A 25,186-nucleotide genomic window follows, 5' to 3' on the forward strand; every position below is an offset into this window, starting at 1 on the left:
TATATCCCACCTTTCCAGCATTCAAATGATACTCTAGGCTGCTTACAACAATTAAAAACAAACAGTATATAAAAACCCAATATAATACAATAATAAAATATATTTATATCAGTAAAACAATAAAGGCAGCACTAAAAATACTGAAATACATAACCACAATAAAACACAACAGGAAAGGCAGCAGGATAAAACTCACACTGATAGTCTAGAAAAGAGGTGCCTGAGGGGGGACATGACTGAGACATACAAAATTATGCTGGGGATGGCATCTGGACTAGATGGGCCTTTGGCCTGATCCAGTGGGGTTCTTCTTATGTTCTTGTGACAAATTCAAAACATGTCAGAACAACATAACCTTTATTCCTTTTGCTAAGGGGAGAGCATCTTAAATTTGGGAGATATTCTCGCACTTGATCTGATCCCTTCCTCTTATTTTTCAGCCAGAACTAAGCAAGCAACAGTCCTCTCTCAGATGTTGTAAAATTAGGGTGAGTTAAATTCCAAATACCAACTAATAGGAAAATTCTCCGATTTTGTTTTTCCTCCACATTTGGACAACAATTTTTCTTGGTGGAGAGATTGGGCTGTTAAACATAGATGGAGCAGAGATGGCTCATCCTTTCTTCTGAAGTGTTGAGTGAAAGCTAATAAGTGTCCAGGTATATGCCAGTCTCACATCTGAGTAAAGATACAGAAGAGATAAAATGGTCCTCATTCTGAAATAGCTGCATTTGTAGTACGTCAGTCAAACTCCATAATTTAGCTCTATAAAGCAACTGCAGAATACATTCATGACTGGTCCAAAGTATTGCCTTTGCTTTTCCAGAATGGATTGTTACATTTCCACCACTTTCATTTTAAGAATGAACAAATGAGATTTTCAAGACAGATTATTAGTGAACACTTTGCCTAGATGCCATACAGCTCAATCCTAAACTGCCCATTGTGTCGGAATTGCCGCGGTGCCCAAACAGCATCCTGTGCGCAACAGAGCAGCTGCTGGTAGCTCCCCAGAAGAAGGGGGCTTTTGTCTCCTTCCCCCAGGGAAGGGAAATAGCCCCACAATAGGGTTATTTGATTCTGTGGAAGCCCTTGCCATAGAATCAAGAGCTTCCATGTTCGGCCACGCAGCCTGACCACACAGATCCCGCCACCCTTCTACCCCACTCCCTCCCCCAGCATTTTTCCTCCCCACCCTCTTCATACCCTCCTCTGCTTCCCCCCGCCCTGAAACACCTCCTCCCCCCCTCCCCTCATGCCCCCACCTACCTCTCCACCACCCAGAGGTTCAGGTGACCGCAGAGCGGCAGAACACCGGTGTTCCACCAGCACTGAGGGCTCGCAAACATGATTTATGGCACGTCTGCAACGGTGAATGCTGGCAGTAAGTCGGCACACACTGTTTAGGATTGGGCCCGTAGTTATGAATCCTGTTTCTAAAGAAGACTTGTGCATGTGGTGATATCAAGCACTGAACAGCTGTAGAATTGCCAGGCTGAAAATTTACTTCGCAATGATCAAGCATGTAATTTTGCAACTACATTAATCAAATGTATTGGTCGATAATTCTGTGGATCATCTTTCTTTCCTTTTTTTTAAAGGCTGGGGCAATGACACTTGTGCCCCAGCCAGCAAGAAATAGGTCAAATTTAGGACTGGACCAAAATGCCCACTTTTGCAGCTTGCTTGGCTTTGCAGGCCACAAAGGGGAGGTTTTAGAGGTAGCTTTGGGGGGCCTGCATGTGTGAACACAAACCATACCGGTGGCAGTGGAGAAAGCTGCTGCAGTGTTCCTATCACCTCCAATGTCCAAGTGGCTCTGCAATAGGAAAAAAAAAACCACAAATCTCTCCCTGCAAGTTCACAACAAAAAAACTATTTGAGAGGGGAGCTGGAAGGAAAGATAACTGCTTTTTCTCTAACCTTGTACATTGTGCTTTTAATTTAAAAAAAAAAAAACAAGAGGGAAATGTGCAATTTTGGAAGTTCAGACTGATTGGTGAATGTTTTAAAGAGCAAACTGCAAAGTCTGGTGCATCTGAAGGGAGACAAGGTCACTTGAGAGTGCAGTCATCTTTTGTGTCCAGCAGAATCAGCAAAAAGCAGCAGGGGGGGCAAATGAAAGAAGCTTGACAGCCTTGGTGAAGGCCATCACAGGGTTTTTCTCCAGCCCTGTAGTTTTGAAATGATGTTACATTTTAATGGGAACATTTGCCCCTTTTTGATGCAATGACAGTGAAATCACACCACATGCCACAACTTAACGGAGGTATCTGTTCCAATGACAAGATGGCTAGAGTGTAAAGACGGCAAGACATGAGTCTGATCAGCTAAATCAATCAAATTCAACTCACCACAAGCCTCAAATTAAACTTGCGCTGTAGATGAGTCCTTACTGCAAAGAAGACAGACTGAGCAGCATGTGACCATAATGGATGGATGGATGGATGTCTCCTGGAAGGCAGGTAATGCTTGTTATGGGTGACTGGGAATCCTGCTGTTTAACGCAACCAACTTTATACAGCTGAGATCTGAAAAGCAGTCTCTATAAAGAGCACAGCCTGCACAGAGCCAATGGGAGAATTAATCCATGTGCTACAGCTGCAGATTTAACAAGAGACTGTTAGTCTCTAGGGGGAAGTGGGATGCTGAAATTTAATAAAGGGTAATTCTTAGACAGAAGGACTGGAAGGGGAACCAGTTCAGATGACAATGCAAATCCAACTTAATTAGAAAAGAAAGTTAGAAACATCCAACATGAGCAGCACAGATTATTAAAATGGTCCATTCCTGTTTGTACCTGTTGGGATCATAAACAATCCATTAGCTCCTTGTATTCTGAAAGTCTTGATTCTCAGAGCTACCCACTCTAGGCTTGATTGCAAGCAAGTGCCTGCAGTCATCTCTTCTGTGTTTATGCTTCTTGCCAGTGAGATCTTCCATATTAGGAACATTATATCTGGCAATGACAGATGGCAGGTTCCTTCGTAACCTCAGCCATGGGCATATCGTCCCTTTGCATGAGTGCTTCTGGTCATCTTTCATTAGTGTGGTGTAGAGGTTCAAGTGCTGGACTAGTTCAGCAGTTCCCAAACTGTGCATTGTGATGCCCTAGGACACGGGTGTCAAATTTAAGACCCGTGGACTTGATGCAGCCCCCGGAAGCATTCCCCCCCCGTTACAAGTGGGCTGTCCCAGAGTGATAATTGGGCTCTCTCATATATTTAAATTATGAGCAAGATAAGCACATTTTCTCTTCTGACATTTGCAGCTAATGAGTTTCTGAGTGAGAACAAAGTACTTATTTCTGGCCATCATCTGCTTAATGATGTCACTTCCTGCTTAATGACATCACTTATGGCCCTCAGATGATGCCACAAATGCTATTCAACCCACTATATGAAACGAGTTTGACACCCTGCCCCGGGACATTGCGAAGTCCCCCCTTCAGAACTGCGAGCCACCAGCCAGTCTGCAGTGGGATCATACAGAATGCTGCAAAAACTGGTAAGAGTCTCAGCTTGACTGGCCAAACTCCTATGCATGATTTTCACCTGCTGCAAAAGGCTCTCCCACCTGTTCTGAGCCTCTTACCAGCCTTTACAGAATTCCATGCAGTTCTCCAAACCTGGAAGTGGCTGAGATCATTGCTAGTCACTTCTGGGAGATCCCATGTGCAGTTGCAGTAAATAGAGGCATTGCAGGACACCGAAGATTGGGAAGCTCTAAATTAGCAAGGAGACCTTAGATTTCAGCCATGAAGCTCCCTGGGTGACCTGGGGCCAGTCACTCTGATCTCCCTCAGCCAACCTACCTCATAGGATTGCAGTGAGGAGAAAATGAAGAGAACAACATACATATATACATATATGCATAAGACCTTTATTGGCATAGAGAGAAGAACACTTCTTCAGAGGTATTCCTGTCTTGGAGGAAGAGCAAAATAAAAGTGTAACATAGCTTTGTTTGTACTTTTACATTTATTTCACTATCAGCATTATCCAGTGGCACAGCCAGCCACTGTGACACCCTGGGAAAAGTTTAAAATTATGTCCCCCTGATGGCACACCCAGAAGTGATATCCTTCTGAGTATGATGCCACGCCCCCAACTCAGAATACCCCCCCAGGAGCCCTTAAACAGGGACTTCCTGCTTTCACGAAACCTGGAAGTCCCTGTTTACAGGCTCTGGTGGCCGTTCTGAGTTGCAGTGGCATCCCCCGGCAGAGTGGAGCCTGAAGTACCCCCCTGCCCTCCCTTAGCAATGCCACTGGCACAATCAGTGGAACTTACTCCCAGGTAAGTGTGTAGGACTGCAGCCTGTGTGTACTTCTGCTTATCTTTTGTACATGTGTGTGTGTGTGCTTGCAAGCCTGTCCCTCCACATTTATGGGAGGGACCGGCTTAAAAGAAACAAGTGATGCAATATTGCTGCCAAAGATACTGCTGAAGGTAGCCCTTTATTGTGTATGATGTATAGGTGGCCAGTCTTGGTACTGGGAAATATCCCCACTCTAGGCAGGACTGATACCCCAGGTTAACTCTTCCCTTGAGATTTGGTTCTGAGCAGGCCTCTTCAAACCTCTCTTCTTCATCCCCTCATGGAAGGAAACAGTGGCAACTGTCGTGTCTCTCTGTGGACCATCCCACTTGCCTCAATGACCTTCTGGAAGATCTCGGCAGCCTCTATTCTGCACCCACATGCGCCCACACCTCCTCCTCTCCCCTCTCTCCTCAGCTGTATTGTTGACACTGCTGTCCAAAGCCTTCTTTCCCTTTGCATCTCTAGGATCACCAGGTCCTGCCCAGCCATCTCCCAGCTCCCTCCATTAGGGTCCATGAAAGAGCTGAGATTGGAGCAAGAAGTGGATGGGTGGGGGAAGAAAAGCATAGGGAGGGGACGAGGGGTAATTTTAGGAGGGGGAGAAATGGGGGCAGGGCAACTGGTACAAAGAAAGTCCAGAGCAGAGGGAAAAGAAACAGGTGACCCAGCTATCAAAGCCCTCTGCACAAACTCCTCATAAGGAAGTGCATGGAGTAATATGAGAAGCCTATAAACATGGGGAAGGAGAGAAACTGCAACATCACCAGAAAGGGGAGGAAGAAAAAACCTGGGGCAGGCACATCCCTTTGTCCAGTAAGGGGAACAACTGACTCTAGTGCAGTCAAAGAGTGTGCATCTGCTGGGCATACCAGTGCCCCAGTTCCTGGAGAATGGTCAGCATTGACAGTGCTGGGCTTTGGTGACTAAGTTCAGTCTAAGGCATTCTCAAACATTCACCAGATATTCGACCCACCAGGTGGCTCAAATAAGCACACTGAAAGGGCAAGGGAAACAGACGGAGACAGTGCCCTTGGGGTGTTGCGTGGGGTTCATTTCCCTTCCAACAGCTTTGTACCTCATCCGGGTTTATTTTTGTGGTGACACAGACTCATCCTCCATGTCTCATTAATGACAATGACAATACTGAGAAATGAATTCAATGAGCTTGAGTGGGGGCCAAAATGTTGCAGTGTAGTCCCAGTTGCTACCTGGAATGCTCTTGTTCAGGATTCTAGGCAGCCCTGAACAGAAGCCTTGTGATGCTCTTTAGGGAGCTCAGAAGGGGAAATTTCAAGAAGAGGAAAAAGAAGAGGGCATCTTTTTTTCTTTCCAGCCCTTCTGAAACCATGCTGTGTCATGAAGAGCTATAGGGCCCAGGTGTGTACTTTATTGCTGTATAACCTGATTGAGGATTCATTTCTGGAACATGAATTGAGGATTCATTTCTGTTTGCTTGCTTGCTTGCTTACTTATCCTTCCTCCTGATGCATCCCCATATCATGCACGGACAAGAGATTTTTTTTAAACCTATTATCACCTCCCCCCCCCCAACTCTAATGCCTCCAGAATGGTTCCCAAACTTTTTCAACTGGTGGTTCCTTTGACATACTGAGCCAGTGGCCACAGCTCCCCATTAGGGCTATAATTGTATACATTGTATGCGTATGATTCCGCAGCTCCCCTGTCTGGTTTCTGTGCCCCGCCCCCAGGGAGCCACAGTTCACAGTGCAGGAACCACATAAGCTGTTGAGAGCTCAAATAGGTCAACCTCCCCCCACCCCAGGAAATATAACTTAAAATAAAACCAGACAAAAAATGCAGTCCTTCACATATCCTGGCACCAAGTCATAGGTGATAACCAGTGTTTTAAATGGTGTCTGGGTATGAACAGGCAGCCAGTGGCAATAAAATAAAACTGGAGTTATCAACTCCAAGAAGCAGATTCCAGGTAACAATCTAAAGACGCACAAACTGTCCCATAGAGCGTGTTACAGTAATTGAATGTGGATGTGACTAAGACATGGACCTCCAGATCTGCATTCACCTGAAAAGGAGTGCAACTGACTCTCAGTCAAAGCTGCACAAAGACACCCACAGCCACAGGTTGATTATGTGGAAGCAAAACCAGATCCCAAAACACCCTAAAACTGCAAAGCTGCTCCGTCCAGGAGAGTGCAATTCCATCCAGAACATCTCATTCTGGTCTGATTCTCCAGCTGACCAATCCTACATTATTGCCCAGATGACGTTTCAGTTTGTCAGCTTACATCCAGCCCTTTCTGGTTCAGGATCAAACAATGCTTCAGGATCACCGCAGCCATCTTGGATTCTGTTGGAAAAGCTAAAGGACCTGGATAGCATCAGCTTGCTGAAGATGCCACCTTTTGAAACCCCAGACAATTTCTCCCAGTCATTTTGAGTAAATGTTGAGCAGCACAGGAGACAAACTAGAACCAAGTAGGACTTCATAAGCCACCGGCAAAGAATTTGAACAGCAGTCCCCTAGTACCACCTTCTAGTCTCATAAAATGGTGCATCCCATCTTGGCCAGTGGCCTGAAAAGACAACATGGTTGATTTATTGTTATGAACGTGAACTTGTGTAGTATGTGAGGGGGTCACCTTTCAACCCAGGAGTGGGAACTCCTCCATGACATCTCCATTGATCAGTGAGAAGAACTGAGGGCAAATTCTGCCACTGAAAGCGGTGAACAAGTAGCCCAGATTGCAGTCCTATCATCTTAGCAATGCTGGCTGAGCTGATGTCACAGGCTGAATCTCACAAGAAATGGGCTACCCATACATGCATGGCTTGCCAAACCTTATTTAGAGACCTGAGGGAGAATACCCAAGCATAGCTGGGGTGGGTACCCAGGGCCAAGTGATGCTCATCATTGTGTCACTCGCCTGCACCTCCACTGTCAGCCCTTCCTCTGCACATGAGTGACCTTGGCTCAAGGGGCTGTATAGGAACAAAAGCGGGTGAGAGGGAGGGCTGGTTTTGTGGTGTTTGCCACACCTGCAGTAAGTGCTGTCATCCCCCAGCAAAAACAGTGGAAAACTGGCACTCTGCCACGGGGGGGGGGGAATGTACCCCCCCAGTCCTGGCTTAACTACACCATTGTGCGCAAGAAGGAGGAGGCCAAGAAGAAGGTTGGAGGTCTGATGAAACAGTAGTCAGTGAGATAGCCTGTTGAGAGGAGGAGATAGACAGGTGATCAATAACCCCCTTCCCTGTCCTATCTAAGGCCGGGAGCAGAAGAACCCACTACTTGAAATCTGTTATAAATATGTGAGCTCCTAAAGAACTGTCAATGGTTCAGAACACTTCCTTAATGAAGGTCTTCCTGGAAGGTGAGAATGTCAACTAAGTACGCAATCCTGGGTCGTCCTTGGGCCACTGCAAATCCCTTGTGTCAGCCGGGGAGTGTTGCAAATATGTCATAAGCATGTTTGCATCTCTGTGAGAGTCGGGAAGACCAGTGCAAGGACATGCACCAGCCTCTCCATGTGGGGGCAAGCTCCAGGATGAATAAGTTCATGTAAGTGGTGGGCTGCTGGTGCGGGGGTCTGGGAAGTGCGGGGTGTTCTGGGAAGGGGGGAGGTTTGGCCCATGGGTCAGCCAGGCCCAGGAGGGGCTGGAACCAGGGTCCAGCACTTCATCTGGATTCTAACCCCCTTCCCTGGAGGCCCAGCCTAGCACTGGCCTGTGTCGCTCTTTAGGTGGCACAGATCCAAATAGCCTCATTTGGGCTGCTGCTGCATTACCCAGGGTAAGGCCAGTTCCAGCGCAGGTTAGGATTGGGCTGCCCGTGTGAGAAACCAATCAAAGGGGACTCATTCTTTCTCCTCCCATCCTCCAGGAGAAGGATGTGAGATTGTAACAAAAGAAACCATTTTTCAACAGCTTCTGCGTAAGGCAGACTGAGAGTTGATTCAAGTGAGATGCAGGTAAATAGGAATCATGAAATGGATCCTCAGAGGGAATGAGCAAAGAGCTAGAGCACCTTTAGGGTGCAGGAAGGCCTCGCTGGAGAAATTGCGTAACCTATGGTTGATTATGGAAGTGCTCAGCTGCCTACCTAGAGCCTATGCTCAATCGGGGTATGTGCAAGAAAAGCAAATATTACAAAGACACCAGAAGTCTCCAGTGATCTTTCTACCAAAGGAAGACAGAATTTAATCAGTGATGCCCCAAGAACTTCTCACTGCTTGGAGAAGTGGGGAGCATGTGTAGCAAGATTGAAAGCTGCTGAGAGCTTGAGCAGAACCAAGAGGGGTGTGCTCCCTTATCCAGTTCCCAACACCGGTAATCCATTACAGCAGCAAAGGCAGTTTTTTAAAAAATACTCTTAATCCATATTGAAAATGACCAAGATAATGAGTGCCCTCCAGAAAACGAGGATTTTCCACCACCCACTCACACGCTTTGGCAAAGAATGTCAATTTTGAGATTGGAGCATTATTATGCAGGGCGGTGGCATCAAATGAGTGGCTCTTTTTTAAAAAAAAAATTGCACACCCCCTTCCTTTAATGTAGCTGGCATCTTCTCTCCCCTTCACAAGCATTTGCAGCTTTCACCACCCAACCAGCCAGTTCTTCTTTGGCCATCTGAATGAGTTCAGGAAGGGCAAAAGTTGAGAGGGCAAATGGGTAGCCTCAATCCTCCAAGCAATTTGTCAGCCTCCTCAGGCCAAACAAGCTGAAATGTATCCCTCACAGTAGGGAAAGCAGATGCTGAAGGGAGGGGCACATCCATAGGATGCGATCTGAAAGAAGAACCCACATCAGAACAGATGCAAGAAATTGCATCATGGGTAGCGTAATCCTAATTTGCGCTGGAACAGGGAGGCCAGCATGCCTGCCCCGTACAAAACACATGTTTTGGGGCTGCAAGTGGCTCGGCCCATAGCAAGGGGAATCGCTTTCCCTTACCCCAGGGAGAGCTGCTGCAATCCCAATGGCTTTACTTGGACCTGTGCCATCTAAAGAGGTGGTGCAGATCCAAGCAGCCTGGACTGCCAGGGAATGGGGTCAGGATCTGGCATAACTGCCACTCCTGGCCCCACCTCCTGCTTTCCTGCCACCCGTCCACAGGCCCACCCGCCATCCTGCCACCCCGAAATGCCTCCCTCCCATCCTTCCCACACCCCCTCAGACCCCCACACTGGCCTGGAAAGGCCAGTACATACTTACCCATCTGCCGGCGTGGCAGAGCCCAATTTGGCCTCCAGAGGCCCGCGAGTGTCCATCCTCCTCTTAAGTCAGCGTGAAAGTGCTTTATGGCACTTTCGCAATGACGGTAGCCTGGCGTAAGGGACTTGCATTGGCCCAGGACACCTTTTAGATTGCACCCTAAAAGTATTAGCAAACTGGTCACCGTGGAATGCTAATGGTTCATTGAATGTACCATATGAATGTTGAGAGAAGGCAAAGTGAGAAGCGGTTGGTTGATTAGAACTGGGGAAGAAGAAGAAGAGGAAAAAGTGGAGAGGGGGTATTAGAAAGAAGAAGAGTGGACACAGGAGAGCAGAAGCGGATAGATTAAGAAGCAGGTTACTTTCTGTAAGAGAGGCTGTGCTATCTAGCTGGAGATGTATAATTAACACTAGTCACTACATCAAGTGATGCGTGGTTAGGTTAATTTCTATTTTCATATTCCCATTGTTTTTATTAATTTGTTAATTACTGTCTTAATTCTTATTGGAAAGAAATATTTTCAAGCATCCATTAGACTAAAGGCTGTTTGCCAGGCTGCCTTGCCTCATTTGCAATTGAAGATTATGTTTGTGTGTTACAAAGGCAGTGGGTGTGCAAGGGAAAACAAGCACTGTCTCCCCAGAGACTCCTGCCTTCCGCACCCAGGATGAGAGGCCAGCTGAGCAGAGCAGAGAGCCAGCCCTGGTCTCTTGTTGCAGCTCCCTTTAGGGTGTTTGGATCACAGGAAATTAGTATGGGCTTCACTACACGACAGTTCTGGCTCGCTGGGTTCAGGAAGAAATACATACACTGTAGGCCAGTCTTTATATGCTCTCTAAGACAGAATCACATTCTCATGTGACCACAGAGCTGAGATGTCTACAAAGAAACCCCATAGCCTTGTCATACAATCGCCTTGTTTCTTGCTTCTGCTGGAGGAAAGGCATCAAATGTGGTCCTGACCAAATTCCACTAGGTTTTATTTTACGTAGCTCCCCTGAAACTATCGAGGGTCATGGACGATCCTCTTTGCTACATTGGGTTGACACACTTCCAGGAGGGGCTTTGAAGAAATGAATGAAAGGAAAACCAGTGATTTTTTTTTTTAAACAGCAGGAACTTCTACAGCCCTACGGCCAAGTCCAGGAGTGTTACGTACAAGAGATTTTAGCAGATGTGTATGAATTAACATCATATACATAAACATTGGACAAGAACTGTTATCTCAAAGTTCAGAAGTTTTTAACTTTCTTGTAATAAATATTATTATTATTATTATTATTATTATTATTATTATTATTAACTTTATTTTTACCCTGCCTTTCTCCCTAAAGGGACTCAAGATGGCTTACAACAGGTTAAAGGTTGTAAGGATCGTGTTCTCAAATAATAAGACTTTTTAAAGTTACCCTTGCCTTGTTTAAGCACCCTGTCATGCTTGCCACAGTAGCCAAGGGGGGGATTTTTTTATTTTTTTTCAGGAGGACTTAAACATGAGAGTGGTGGTGATCTTGAGAAATTTACTCTTTGTCAGGACAAATCTTGGATGGGCACAGCCCAGTGGATCAGGAGGACAGGCTGGAGCACTAGCAATTGGGTTGGTGGGGGGAGCACTACAGTACTGATTTCTTTTTTAATCAGAATTTTGCCAATTTTAAAAACAAGTTGTTCTTAAAATGGAATTTGTAAGACAACAAATTAAATAGTGTGTGTTTTTTAAGAAATGATAACAAGTGCTCAGTGCTCAGGGTGAGATTAGTCCTACCTGGAGCTTGTGAGATACAGGTACAGTTCTTTTCGTTATGAATTCTCTTAAATGTTTTTTTTTTTTTTGAAGAGTAGAATTCGGCTATTACTTTAGATGTACACACAACATTATCAGCATAAAAAGAGTCAAGAAGAATGTAATTTTTAAAAAAGGTAAATGTTTTTTTTGTTCTGACTGTGTTGATTGACAGTGGATTAAAACTAAGCTTTGAAACTAAACTTGACAATGTGTTGTGACAGATCTTCAGTTATCTTCGTATCTGAACAGCACTCTGGGCAGACACTGGATCTGTGTTTTCCTCTGTGGGGCCAATAGCAGTTTTGGCATGGGGGGGTGGGATTTAGACCTGGAAAAGTGCATGGGAGGGAGAATGGCTGCACATACCAGCAACTCTGCTTCCTCCTCCAACATTTTCTATCTGTCTCCAAGGAAGTGTCTGAATCCTCAAGCCTGATGTATATAGGGTGCAGGTAGGTCAAGTGGAAACCTCCTACCATCAATAAGTTTTCTGCACAATGTCTGGTCACAATCTGAATGCACTTACCATCTTCAATGGTTCATTCGTACATCAGTGTCAGCTGCCCATTGACAGCTCGAGCAGGCGTATTGTTGGAGTACTTCCCACAACAGTCCAGCACACACAAAAAGGACATTGGAATGTGCATCAGGCACATAGGGAAAACCTATGTTGATAAAGGCTTTCTTCATGGCCAAACTTTTCTACGGCATACTCGTGCCTACTTTTGCAATGACTTCAATGGATAACCAGATCCTTAGAGTGAACTATACATTCTGACCCTATCTTTCCTCGAAGGAGCTCAGAGCAGCATGCATGGTTCCATATCCTTGCTTCTATTCTCACAACAACCCTGTGAGGTAGCCTAGACTGAGAGAGTTTCTGATGAAGCTATACATCAAACTTCTCTGAGAGAGATTTGAAGTCAGGTTTTCCTGCTTCTAGTCCTCATTCTAACCATTATGTTACATGGTTCTCATTGATTATGATTAGATTAACAGTCTGATTAGTCTTTTACTTTAAAAAAAGTTACAGGGGAACCTTAACCCATTCTTCCTGCACCGTTTTTTTAATTTAAATTACCTTGCCCAAAGCTGCCCTTGGCAGTCATAGGGGAAAAAAGTAGGGTACAAATGGCACTCTTGTCCCTTTCCTTGGTTAAGAGCAGTTTCAGGGTGGGGATTTTATGCAGGGAAATAGCTCAATGGTATAGCATGTGTTCTGCTCACAGAAAGTCCCAGGTTCAATCCATGGCATCTCTAGGCAAAATATCCTGTAGCAGAGAACTGCTGCTGCCTAAGACCTCAAAGAACTGCTGTCAATCAAAGCATTGACTGCACAGACCAATGGTCTGAGCCAGTACCTATGAGCCTATCAAAGGACAGGCTGAGGACTTTTCAGAGTACAGTCTGGATCAACAATTTGTCATGACAATGAAAATTGCATGTGACTGTCCTTGGTTTTTCATGGACATGCCAATGGGCTTTCGAATGCTCTGACTCAAAGTGACAAAACAGAGATTCCAGTTGTCCTCAGTTTCATCATTAACATGCAATCACGTTCATGATCATTTTCAGATGGGAAACCTTTGGAAGTCGTTTACCAGCCGTGCTGTCTGTCTGAAATGAATCCGACTTGTGCGGAGAGGCTGTAGCACAAACACCCCGTCTGTGCGTGTGTGTACACAGATTTCTGCAGGAAAAAAAATTACCAAATAATATTCAGAGTAAAACCAGTTTAAAAAATAATGCCGAGTTCTCCTCTGGGTCCTTTTTTCTAAATGTATTTTTTATTAAACCAACAGAAAATACATCATGCAGCAGGTATTTCTTGTTATTATACAGCAAAACTGCCAGGCAGCATTTCCAGCTACATCAGGCAGGCAGGCAGGCTTGGTAATAGTCTCCAGTTTTGCACAGTCACTAGAGTGTCGCACCATGAATTATTAAATCAGTGCTTCGTGGTAATACATAATTTCTTATCAATTATTCATGCTAATGTGCGTGTAGTTTACTTAATTGTGTTATTGACGATCAAAAGTAATTTCCTGAAAATCCTCAAGGACAGAAAATTTAATCAGCATAACTACTTTTCAGATGCAATGCTGTTAAGTATTCTTAATTTGCTCAACAGTTCACTTATTTATGTACCTTTCTGGAGGAAAAATGAGTTTAATCAAACCATTAGACTGAAGAGTTAGTGTATGCAAGGGCCAAGTTCACCTGAATGAGCAGTAATTATGCCAAAATGAAATTGAGATTCCTTATATCTGGCAACCCATTTTAGTGAAGGAACTTTGGAAAATAAAAGGGGGGAAAAATTACACCTCTCAGTGACGACTGGTATGATCATGAAGAGAGACAGGGCAGGGGGTTCCTCTTCGTCCCAGGGTATTGTTTGATTTGGTTGGTAGGAAGACGCACACTTGTTGCTCAGCAGATAAATACTTAAGAGCTCAAGGTGAATTGTGTTGAGGGCTATGGAAATCCTTGTTGGACCCTACACTCCACAGGGAGGCTGTGATTTCCCCAGACCTACCATGCCTGCCTGCTTCTTCTCTTTCATCTCTGTGGGCCATAAGTTTATCCAAAAGACAGGATAAAATGCGAACAAAAAGGTCAAGTTTCAGGACAACCTTCCTGCAAATTTTTCTCTTCATCAGGTATAGAACTGAACAAAGGGAAATGCAGGCCCTGTCCTTGGAACAGCAATGCCGTTTTGGCAGCACCCACCACCACCATGAAGAACAGTGCACAAAATGATGCCTTTTTCCTTAGGAAAACACATGTGGCTTTTGCACATCTCCAGATATGTCCCTGCTCTTTAAGAAACAAAAAGTTCTGCATGCAAGATGCAACTCTAGGAGGCTGTGGTCTTGGGAGAAGAAAACTGGGAATGTCACTTTCCTGAAGTGCAGTAATGCCAAGAGCAGCTCTCTAGGGTCTCTGTTAACTACAAAGCCACCAAACTTTTGTAGGCAAATCCTCATCCAACTCATTCACCCTTTTCTCATGAAAACCTCCCACATTCAGAAACAGGACCATACAAACTGGCCATCCTTCCTGTGCCAATTCACTCACTCGCCATGGCCCCAAGGGGGACCCACATTTTACGTTCATAAGGAAAGGCCATGCTGCCCACCCTATGCTCCAGAAGCAAGAACTATCAGGGATCCTGCTCCAATAGTATATACAGCCACTGCCCCTTTCTGCAATGTAGAATATATACATCCTTGCTGAGTGCATGGGGCTAGCAGGTGCATCAACAGCCAGCAGGCACTGTCTCCTTCCTCCTCTCAAATGACTGGCTGCAGGGAGGATTTCATGAGAAGAGGGCTGAGACAGGGCTCCTTGCTACTAGGAGGATCTGCCTTAAAGATGTGAAGTCCAGCTATACCTGACCTCAGGAGGCATTCAGAGCTTATGGGAAGGGTGTAGATCTGAGAAGATTACCATGTCAAAGGCTCCAATTACCTACATTCATGGACAAAATTTTGGTTGCTACTGTACTGTTACTGTGGTGGCATTGGTCTAATTTCTTCAGTTTGCTCTGCAACTGAGATTGATGGTGCTTTATCAAAGCCTCTTTAAATTCGCAAGATCTTAAAAAAAGAATTTTCTGTTCTTCTGTGGAGTTACAGTTTGGCTGTGATGAGGGAAGGTAAAGATGAAGAAGACCTCCCGGTATGGAATGGACTAAGAGGGCAAAGAAATCCCATTTTTGGAAAGGAGCAGATCCGCGAATCTTATTCGCTTTAATAAAATAACATCATGCTAAAAACAAGCGAAACCTTTTTTTAATGACCCAAAACTATTTATTGTCTAGATTCTGGTCTGATGCATTTTTTCACAATGTTATAGACCTTTCAGGACATGTTCAGCACCCCACAATCCTGGTTAAAAAGATTACCTTGGAAACAGGTCTTGGCTGGAATAATCATCCAAACATCAAAATTTTTCAATGAGAAACATACTGCCAGTTGTGTTTGCAGTCACCAGATTGGATGTAGGGAGGACCAGAGATTAAGTGATGGTAGCATAGTGATGATTCAGATTCCTGGAAAATCAGCCTCAATGTTTTGCAGGAAATTGCTCTATGCCCTCAGACCTGCACAGTTTGAGGCTGAGCCAGGAAGTCAGTGGTGCCAGCAAATTAAAAGCAGAGTCATCAAGGGGATGTGTGACAGGCCCCTCTTTATGTAGTGCACTGTGCAGAGGGCTTTAATGTGGAGTCTTTACAGGGAATAACTGAGGCAGTAAGTCAGGTCCTCAGCAAGACTGACCTCCACTCGCACTGCTCTCTGAGCATCAGAGATTGCCCCCTTGAAATCCCAAAGACCAGTATGACAGCAGGCTTTTTGATACCCAGGGCACCTGGAGCCCACCTCACATCTCTTATTGCATCTGCCTGCTCTCTTAATAGAAGGGGAACCTGTTGGATGATGCTGAGGGAATCTCTCACCTTCCCCAAGGGCTTTACACAGAATATAAATACCAGGCAAATGTCCTTTATTTTCTGCAGAATTTCTGGACCCTGCTCCAGTACCATTACACAGAGTTAATGCCACATGGTGCCAGGAAGCTCACTGGGAACTACAAGGAACCTGAGGAAATCCACCAGAAGAAGACACTAGGAGAGATCATGGCCAAAGAAAGCTAGCGTTTGTAGCTTGGTGAGATAGTGAAGGTCAGCTGCCAAGTCTTCTCCCAGCTGAAAAAAAATAATCCAGAGGTCTGTAGAGGTGCTGTGTTGGGGTGGATCAACTTGATTTGGCTCCTTGGGATGTTGGGTTCATTGTGAGATGGCAGGTGGGGTCTCAGACACTCTTTTCGCTTTCATTGTGTTCCACTGCCAAGGAAGGAGGCTTGTTGTCCAATGCGGTCTCTGGGCCAGGTTTAGTGGCTGAAGTGGGGGTAGGGCTGCTGGAAGCCAGAAGGTTAGCTGACTGCAGCACAGCCTCAGAGTGCTCTCGTGCTTTCATGCGCAGGGCTGCCACGCTTGCTGTACGATTACTCTGGCAGCCATATGTGGGGAGGAAGGAGAGACCCATGTGGTCAGGAACACAGCAAGAGCACAGTGGGCTACCTGAAGGAGGAAACACAAAATACCACCTGCCACCAGAATCATCAACACAGCTAACGTAGACTGGTGTTTCACACCCACAAATATACACCAGAAGAGTTTGCCTGTTCTCCTACAAGCACCTCCAAGGAGGGATGAGGCAATCTTCCACAGCCATAACCCAACCAACCAGCCAGCCATTGTCCTGGCTAGAACCATCTCTAAAAGCCCATGCTGGCCTGACGCAACTGCTCTCAGCGTGATAGCCAACTGTTCAACATCTCATGTGAGCTGTGGGACGAGGGCTCCCTCCACTACTTGTTTCACGTCTGTGATACAGCAGCAGCAGCCAAGGAAAAGCTGGCCTTTTTTGTGCAAGGCCTTTTATAGGCCATGAGCTATTGCAAGACCTTCATTTAGTCTTATAAGTTCCATCTCTAATGTATTCATTTATGTAAATTTATTCAAATTTGAAATGTAAATTAACTCTTTCTTTTCCTGGCTCCTGACACAGTGTCAGAGAGATGATGTGGCCCTCCTGCCAAAAAGTTTGGACACCCCTAGTCTAGCCCTATAGGTACTATCTATACATCTAGCCCTAGGATATTATAGGGAAACCCGAGTCTGGTAATGCCTGTCAGAGGTGAATACATACAGTATATCAAAGTTAAGTGATCTCTCCCCATGATGGTTCTGATCTGTAGGGCCACCTCATCCAGCTATACCCCTGAAAAAAGGCCACACATCCCAGTTTGATATTCAGGCTTGTTCACAGACAATGGTTAGAACAAACCAGGATTTCCTCACTTCTTATACAACAACAAAACCCCATTTGTTTTCAACCATATTTCCAACCAGAAACAGGAGCAGCAAATTTCCTCTCCTTGAATGTGAAGTGGAAGGGGAACATGCAAATCCCAGACTCAGGCTGGTAATGGTGAACCATAGTTTAATTACCTGTGATCTCAGCCATTAACACGGAGTTAAAATACTAAACTGCTAGAGCCCTTAGGGTTATACATCAGGGTCTCCCTATTTATTTTGATTTGAAATTATTTTATTAAGCTTTTCTGTTAAAGTAAAAACATTAAAAGTGACTAACAAAACAGGAAATATACTAAAAAATAACCAAACCATCAAAGGTATAGCTAACAACAAATAATAAAGCCAGCAAAAAAGCAAAGCAGCACAGAAGGCATAAAAGAGTCTCCTACCCTAAAACCCCTATCTGAATCAAAAAGGTTTGACACAGCACTGGAAGACCAGAGGTGGGGAGTGGGATGACAGGACTTCCAAAACATGGACACAATGACCAAAAAGGCCCTGCTCCCCCTCCCCATATACACTCACATAACCTCCGAATGCAGGGTGGGGGATACTGTTGGGCAGCTTGCATGAGCTGGTCACACATGTCAGAACTGAGCAAGGTGTTTGCACAATACAACTGTGGGTGTGTTTCATCCCACCACAGTGCAAAAAACCTAGTGTGGCTTGTAGAGTTTAAAAAAAAAACTTCTTCTAGTGAAGCTGGGACTTAACGACCTTTGCATTTGGGCTGCAAACAGCATCATTCCACAGCATGCACACTCTTTGTGAAATTGGGTAAACAAAGGGTCTTTACCTTGCCTAATTTATATCTGTTAATGCTCCAGAGCAATCACATTTGATTCTGACCTTCCACCTTGCCAATGGAAAAGAGTCAGTTCAAAGAACCCATTGGCTTCTATACATTATGCTAAAAGCGCCTGTGGCACTTCCCATCTGCAGATCTTTTTATTTTGGACCATAAGACCCATACAACACATGCTGTTTAAAAGATGCTCACTTCTATTTTCTGTTCCACATTAACAGCCTCCACATGTGCAGAAGAAATTCAAATATGCTTTTACAGCAACATTTGAAAAATGTCAAAAGGGAAACACACACAAAATGAGGACTGAGCATCACATTGTTGACCTTAACTGGGAGCTGCCGTCTAAAGTGCTTGCTTCATTTTCTAGGGCTTCTTTGTACCTTTCAAGGGTGCAGAACAAGGTTGCAAAGGGAAATCTTCATTATTGTCTAAAGAAGAAGGCAGATCTGCTCCCCACCCAGTCTGTGGAAGCCCAACTTTGACCAGTGAAATGAACCTTTGCTGCACAAGACACTGACTTGTTTCAAGAACCTGCTGTCTCCTGTATTCTAAATTAAAACACACAATTAGGTCTCCATTAGGTTACAGCAAATTCTGCAAAATTGATCTGAAGCACCTAGCGTTGCTATATTACATCATGCTTGAAAGGCTCAGCCTGGGCATAAATACTTAATGTAATAAATACAGTCTGAAATATTTGATCCACTTGGCAGTTTAATTGATCTGCTACAGAGAGACTGACAGGAAAAATTAAATTAGTCCTGCCTCATCTTTGCCAAGAGCACATTTTAATTGTATGATGTACTTGAACTACAGTTTGGTTTACAAAGGGATCTTTTTTTGCACAGACAATCTTGCACCCTACCTCACCCAATCCAGAAGCTATGGGGAGCTTCCATGTGAGTCTCTCATCCATGCAACCAACAGGGCCAGTCTTGCTTAAAAGCTAGGGAGGTCCTCAATGGAGTGCAGAAGCCACCCCCTCTGATCCATCTACCCATTTATGCTTCCCTTTAACCCTCACAAACCGCACCCCAAACTCTGTTCCCATCAGGTACTGCACAAACAATAAGAGCCATCAAAATATTTGGTTGGGGGGGGGGAATAGAAAAGGGCCAAGAGAGAGGACACCCTATTTCTGATTATCTGTGGTGAAATGGCAGAATTAAGAGCCCAATCCTGAATCCTCCCAGTACTGGTGCTGATCCCTAGCACTGGTGCTAGTGCCAGCACTGGGTGTCATAATCATGCCATAAAGCAGATTTACGGCACCAAGAGAGTAGGGAGCACTGGCGCCAGGCCCGCACAAGTCAGGTGCCCGGCCCAGCGCTGGCAGGAGGAGAACACGCCGCCGCTGGGGGTAAGTAAAATTGCCGGGTGGCGGAGTGGGCTCTGGGGGAGTGGGGGAGGGTTGAATGAGGGCGGGGAGAGTAACCAGGGCAGGGTGGGACCGGGGGGGCTCTGCTCCAGCATATCCTGTGTTGGGCTGAAAAGCCAGCACAGACTTGAGAAACCCCATTGCGGGGCTTTCCTCAGGAGAAGGGAATGAATGCCACCTTTCCCCAGGGAGACTCCTGGTGGCTTCCCAGCACCCACTGGATACAGCAGTAGCCCCTTTGGCGCTGCTGCTCCAACAGACACCAGGAAGCATAGGTTTGGGCTGCCTGTTGTGTTTTCATGACCTTGAATGGTGGTGGCTATTTAAAACAAACAAAATATACTGCACTAATACATTTATTCCCCTTTGTTCTCACTCTGCTTGTGAGAAATGGGATTCAGACAGAGAAAGATCTCCAGTGCTGGGCTTATTCAACTGTCCCCCAGCAAGGGATATCAAAGTCAATTGAGATGCAGGGTGGATGGCATAGGATGCAGTGATGGCCAAGGCATTATTCCTTTTCAAAATCAAACTCTTCTTCACCAGAAAAATGGCTACTGCATTCTGCCTCTACATTGTGCCAGAGATACTAGTCACAGGGATCTGGTCTCCTTCTGGCTAGGAATCTGTTCTCCTGGCAATAGTCCTTAATTTCCAAAGCAGGTTTCAGGAAATTGTTCTTTGCTTTCCTTTCCATCAACCTTGGCCTTCAGACTCCCCTCCATCCCTTCTTGATCCTGACCCTTCTCCAGATACACAACAGAACAGTGCTATGGGTTGTGACACGATGCTCAATGAAGTGCTATAAAGCGAGTCTGCTTCCAGGTTGCACTCAGCCTGCAACTCACTCCATTGGTCTTCATGGTCCCCAGAATGCCTGTGAAAGCAACCTGGAAGTAAACTGGAAGTTGCAGGCACAAAACGGAAGTCACTTCCAGTCACTTCCTCAAGGCATTCGGAGGCCTGAGGAGGCCAATGGAGCGGGTTGCAGACCTGATGCTTTGTGGCATGACACTGCGCAATGCGCCACATCCCACCACACATCAGATTGTGACCCAACAATGGGTTGCAATCCCATGCTGGTATAGGACATTTTTAATGTACTAGGGGTGTCAAACTTGTTTCATACCATGAGCCAAATAGCATTTGCGATGCCTACTGAGGGCAGGAAGTGATGTCATTAAGCAGGAAGTGATGCCATTAAGAAGATTATGACCAGAAATAAGAACTTTTTTTCATTTAGGAACTCACTAACTGCAAACGACAGAAGAGAAAATATGCAAATCTTGATCATATTTTCAAGATATGGGAGAGCCCAATTATCACGTAGGTTGCCCTTTTAGTAGTGATACCTCAGCACAGTTCAGCAGCTGATGGTAGTGTTGGGAGAACCTGAGGGTCAGATAAAGAACTTCCACGGACCACATTCAACCTCCAGACCTTATGCTGACATCCCTGTTTAGTAAGGCTAATTATCTAGCACTTGGCTGGAAAGTTAGCCAGCCATTGTACCTAGATTGTAGCAGCCCAATCCTAACAATCTTTCCAGTGCCTATGCAACTGTGCCACTGGGACATGCGCCATATCTTGAGGCCTCCTCTAGGTAAGGGATTGCTTTTCTGCTTGCAGCCACTTGCAGAATTGCAACATTCTTTCAACACTGAAGATGTAGCTTTTGGGGTGGGGGGACAAAGGGGTTACCTTCCTGTTCTTGTCGTGATTGGTTGTATCTGGTAATGTACCTCTCAAAAAAGATGGAAAAGCAATACTAACAGTCATCTGCACATGTGATGACCATGCTGCTGTACTGCTGTTCTCATTATCAACAGATTTACTCTATTAAACAAGTGAACCTTTAAGCTCAGATACTGTAAGGAGACGAAATTAAGGATAGTCATAACAACATGTGAATTAACAATCTGTTATTGGTAGCTTGTATTCTAGTAGCTGCTAAGTGTAGGGCAGTATAGCTGCTAAGCATAGGGAATGCCCCATCACAGTATGGCTAAATAAAGTTGGTTCATTGCCAAACTTGAAAGACAAAGAGAGCAATCCTATGCATATCTATTCAGAAGTAAGTCCTTTTGAGTTTAATGGGAATCTATTCCCAGGTATACAGGATTACAAGCCGAGTAAGTATTGTGAAACTCAATGCAGTTCACTTCTGAGTAGACATGCATGGGACTGTGCCACCTTGAACTGGAAAGGTGGGGTATAAATGTTTTAAATAAATAAATATTGCAAGGCTAAGAGCATGCGGTGTAAAGAAGTACTTAGGGTAGGGTCCATTTATCAGATGTTGAGTAAGAAACTATCAACAAAGTGAGTTGGAAGCGTATCTTGTTATATGTAATTTGATGAACGCATAATGTATCATGTGTCTTTTTATGTACACTTTTGTTATATCATTTTCACTGTGCTTATGGTTTAAAGTTTTGTTTTTGTTTAAAAAGGTTGTTTTTTTTCCAAATACACTCCAGAAAATATGGAATGGGTAGTGCTGAATGAACCAACTGTAAAGAGAGTGAGTGAGTGAGTGAGTGAACAAATAAGAATATGCACATACAGAAAAGCCATTGGCGCCAATTCGGCGCCAGTGGCCGATTACCCCCCTCCCTGCCTTGTGTCTCCAGGCTGAGGCTTCGCCGCGATTGGTTATCGCGGCTGGGGGAGGCGGGGCCAGAGCACCAGCTGGAGCGCGCGCTCCGGCTGGGCTCAGTTCACTTCCAGCCGGCAACCCCACCCACCCGCCCGTTAGCCAGTCTGGGATTAGCTGGTCGCTTTTGAGAGCTGGGTAGGAATTTTTGCAGTCAACCTGATTGGCCCTGAGATGGCTGTTTTTTCGCATACCTCAGACTGGTAATTGGTGGTGCGGTTCGTAGGCCCAGGGAGGGTTTTGGTCACTTTACTGTTTGGGGCAGGATACGTGCGGGGCTGGGTAGGTAGGTATCTGGCTCAGTGTCCATCCAAGGTAGCAGGGTGAGGGGTGAGTCTGAACCGCTCCCATGATGCCTGACCGGCTCCAGGATGCAGGCAAGCGAGCTCCTTGCCTGGACTGTCAGGCCGGTGAGGCTCTGTTGACTAGTCTGAAGTCCAAATGCCTTGCCCCCTTTGGGGGGTGATGTTGAAAGACCTAGGCTGGCTATTGACAGCTGGGGCCTCAAACCAGGCGGTACGTCCAATGAGATTGCAGGGGGAGGCAGACGGCTAGGACCATTTCCCCCATATGGCCCTGCATATCTGATGTTATAGTTTATTGCCCTGTTGCAGTTTAAGACTTAATAAAGTGGCCCATTTTCATCCAAGCCGGTCTCCTTATTTGCGGGTATGGGGGTAATAAATGTTCAATCTTAAACATGCTTATCTAGGAGTAATCCCCATTGAACTCAATGGAACTTACTTCTGAGTAGACATGGCTAAGATTGCACTATAAGTTAACAAGACAGGTGGGGAGGGAAGGATTGCATTTGTAACTCTATTCATTGGCATTATGAGATACTTATATTATTTTGATGCATAAGAATATATTCTGCTTCCTCTAGTTTGACAGGCATGTTGCAAAAAAGAACAGCCCCCAGACCAACCCTGGGAGAGCTAAACTGCTTCCAGTTTTTAAAGAGCAAACAAGATAGATTTTAAATCTATCTTAGAAAACCAGTCACATGAGATAATAAGCCAGCATGTTTGGTTTTTAAATTGGCAGCTGTTTTGCCAGCAGGGTTTTTTGTTCTTACAGGTCCTTGATGCTGGCAGAGCCTCAGTGCAGTCCCCAAAACACACCAAAATATAGCGCCACAAACACAAAACCTCATGAGTAGAACTAGCTAAAACATACCAATATGAATGTGCTTCTTTCCATATAGTCAAATGCAAACACACACCTTGCACAGCAACCCTGATGGTGAAGTCACAGCACAATCATGTGCATGTTGACTCAGAAGTAAGTCCTACTATGTTCAGTGGTGCCGGATACCTAGGCATTAGTGAATGAGCTTCCAAAATTCAGCATTCGTTCCATAATCAGGAAGGATTCTGAAAAATTTGTTAGGGGCAAAGGTCCTTCCTTGCTGCTCCCTCACTTAAGGGCAGGTCTCCTCCTTTCACAGGGCTCCATGGGTTCTGGCACTGACAAATTCTCTTTCTCCAGGACCATTTAGGACCCACCCTTTCCTTGTAGGCACCACAATTAAGCCTCCATAAAAACCCTCCCTTCTGCAACCACAGCAGCAAACAACCCCTGAATGATCCTGATCGATCCTGCTCATTGCTTTGATGTATAATGCAAGTGCTGCCTTCCCATCAATGGCGCAAGCTGCTAGGCCAATGGAGCAAGCAAGATTGTGGAAGGGGGGGGGGAGCAAGCTGGGGATGAATTATGCAAGTCATTCCGTGGCAAGTGTAATTATTTTCTCCTCTCAACCTGCACTGGGCAACAGGGCTTCCAGAGCAGCTCAGTAGGAGTGGAAGGGAGGCTTCTCCGCCTCCTCACCCACAATGACAGAGAATTTCCGCTGAAAACCGGAGATTCTTGTTTACCCTCATTAATAATCTCCTCTCCATTAATGAGTTGCACTGTTGCCTCTGTCCATTAAGGGATTGCTCTGGGGTTCTTGCTTTTAGCTCGCTGATTTCTCCTGGTGACTCCATATTGTTATACGGCCAAGAAATAAATCAAGTGCTGCAAGGGATTTTCCCTTTGTAAGTCAGTGTTGAGTCAACGGCTTTGCAATGCAACAATATAAATGTGCTATTCATTTCATGGGAGAGGGAGAGCAAGATTCCTCTACAAACTCCTTTCATGAAGGCACACATTCTGAATAAAGCATTTCCCTAGTACATTGCTTAAAGTGCATAAGGGCAGTAACTTGGACATTTTTCCTAAATGAGATTTGAACATATGAAGCTGTCTTATACCCAGTCCATCTAACAGTGTTGGCTGGCAGTGGTTCTCCAGAATTTCATGCAAGGTTTGACTTTTGGAGAGGGTAGAGACTGAACCTGAACTTTCTGCATGCAAAGCAGGTGCTCTCCCACAAGCCATGGCTCTGAAGCATGATGGAGAGAGAGAGAGAGAGAGAGAGAGAGAGAGAGAGAGAGAGAGAGAGATGCGTTCCTGGCTTTGATGCCCCCCAGGAACATAGATGCCACTCCCTGCCTGACCCAGAAATAACTGCAGTGACACCCGCTTCTTTTGCTTTTTTTCTCAAAGCAAAAGAAGCAGCCAATGGTCCGAGTGGCCACCAGTTCTTTCGCTTTGAAAATAAAGTGGAAACAGCAGGTGACCACTCAGCAGTGCGCAACCTCTTTGAGTGCGAGCTGTAGGGGCAGTGAATGGTGGTGGGATGCCACTCCCACATGTGTGCTGCCCAGGGGCACCGGTTTTCCCAATCCCCCTCAAGTATGCTAGTGCGCGCGCATGCACACATATGTATCAATTTTCTATTTTCTTTGCAAACTACTGGCATCTGATTAAGGAAGCAGCCTTATGAATTAATTGAAGTTCAACAGTGGGTAGTCTTGGTTACCTCATTGTTTCTTGATCTACAAAATGGGCATAATCAGGAATCATTCCAGGGACTGTTCTAATGTGAAGCAAGATAATGCTTTACTCAGAATTGTGCATACATCCATAGACTTAAAAATAACTTTAGCCCACAGCTTGATCAGCACACTGATGTTTTATAAGACAAAATTGACCAACCCAAAGCCACGCATAAGGGGCACATAAGTACAGGCCATTCATTTGAACACTGTCTGAGCAGATTGTGAACCGGGTCCATCTCCTTTTTTGAACAGACATTTCACAAT

General features: G+C 45.3%; 2 protein-coding genes across 2 annotated transcripts in view; one reads left to right on the forward strand and one right to left on the reverse strand.

The window, feature by feature from the left end:
* C3H10orf71 (chromosome 3 C10orf71 homolog) overlaps positions 1–12,997 on the forward strand; it is a 49,281-nt gene extending 36,284 nt beyond the window's left edge. The window contains exons 3-4 of the mRNA XM_066622650.1: positions 2,385–2,465; positions 12,884–12,997. Coding sequence (XP_066478747.1) covers positions 2,385–2,465; positions 12,884–12,960 — 158 coding nt within the window. The 3' untranslated portion in view covers positions 12,961–12,997. The remainder of the gene's footprint in view (positions 1–2,384; positions 2,466–12,883) is intronic.
* A 3,125-nt stretch (positions 12,998–16,122) lies between these two features.
* DRGX (dorsal root ganglia homeobox) overlaps positions 16,123–25,186 on the reverse strand; it is a 29,156-nt gene continuing 20,092 nt past the window's right edge. The window contains exon 6 of the mRNA XM_066622427.1: positions 16,123–16,391. Within this exon, the coding sequence (XP_066478524.1) occupies positions 16,123–16,391 (269 nt within the window). The remainder of the gene's footprint in view (positions 16,392–25,186) is intronic.

Source organism: Tiliqua scincoides, chromosome 3 (assembly GCF_035046505.1).
Source record: "Tiliqua scincoides isolate rTilSci1 chromosome 3, rTilSci1.hap2, whole genome shotgun sequence".
Lineage (NCBI taxonomy): Eukaryota > Metazoa > Chordata > Lepidosauria > Squamata > Scincidae > Tiliqua > Tiliqua scincoides.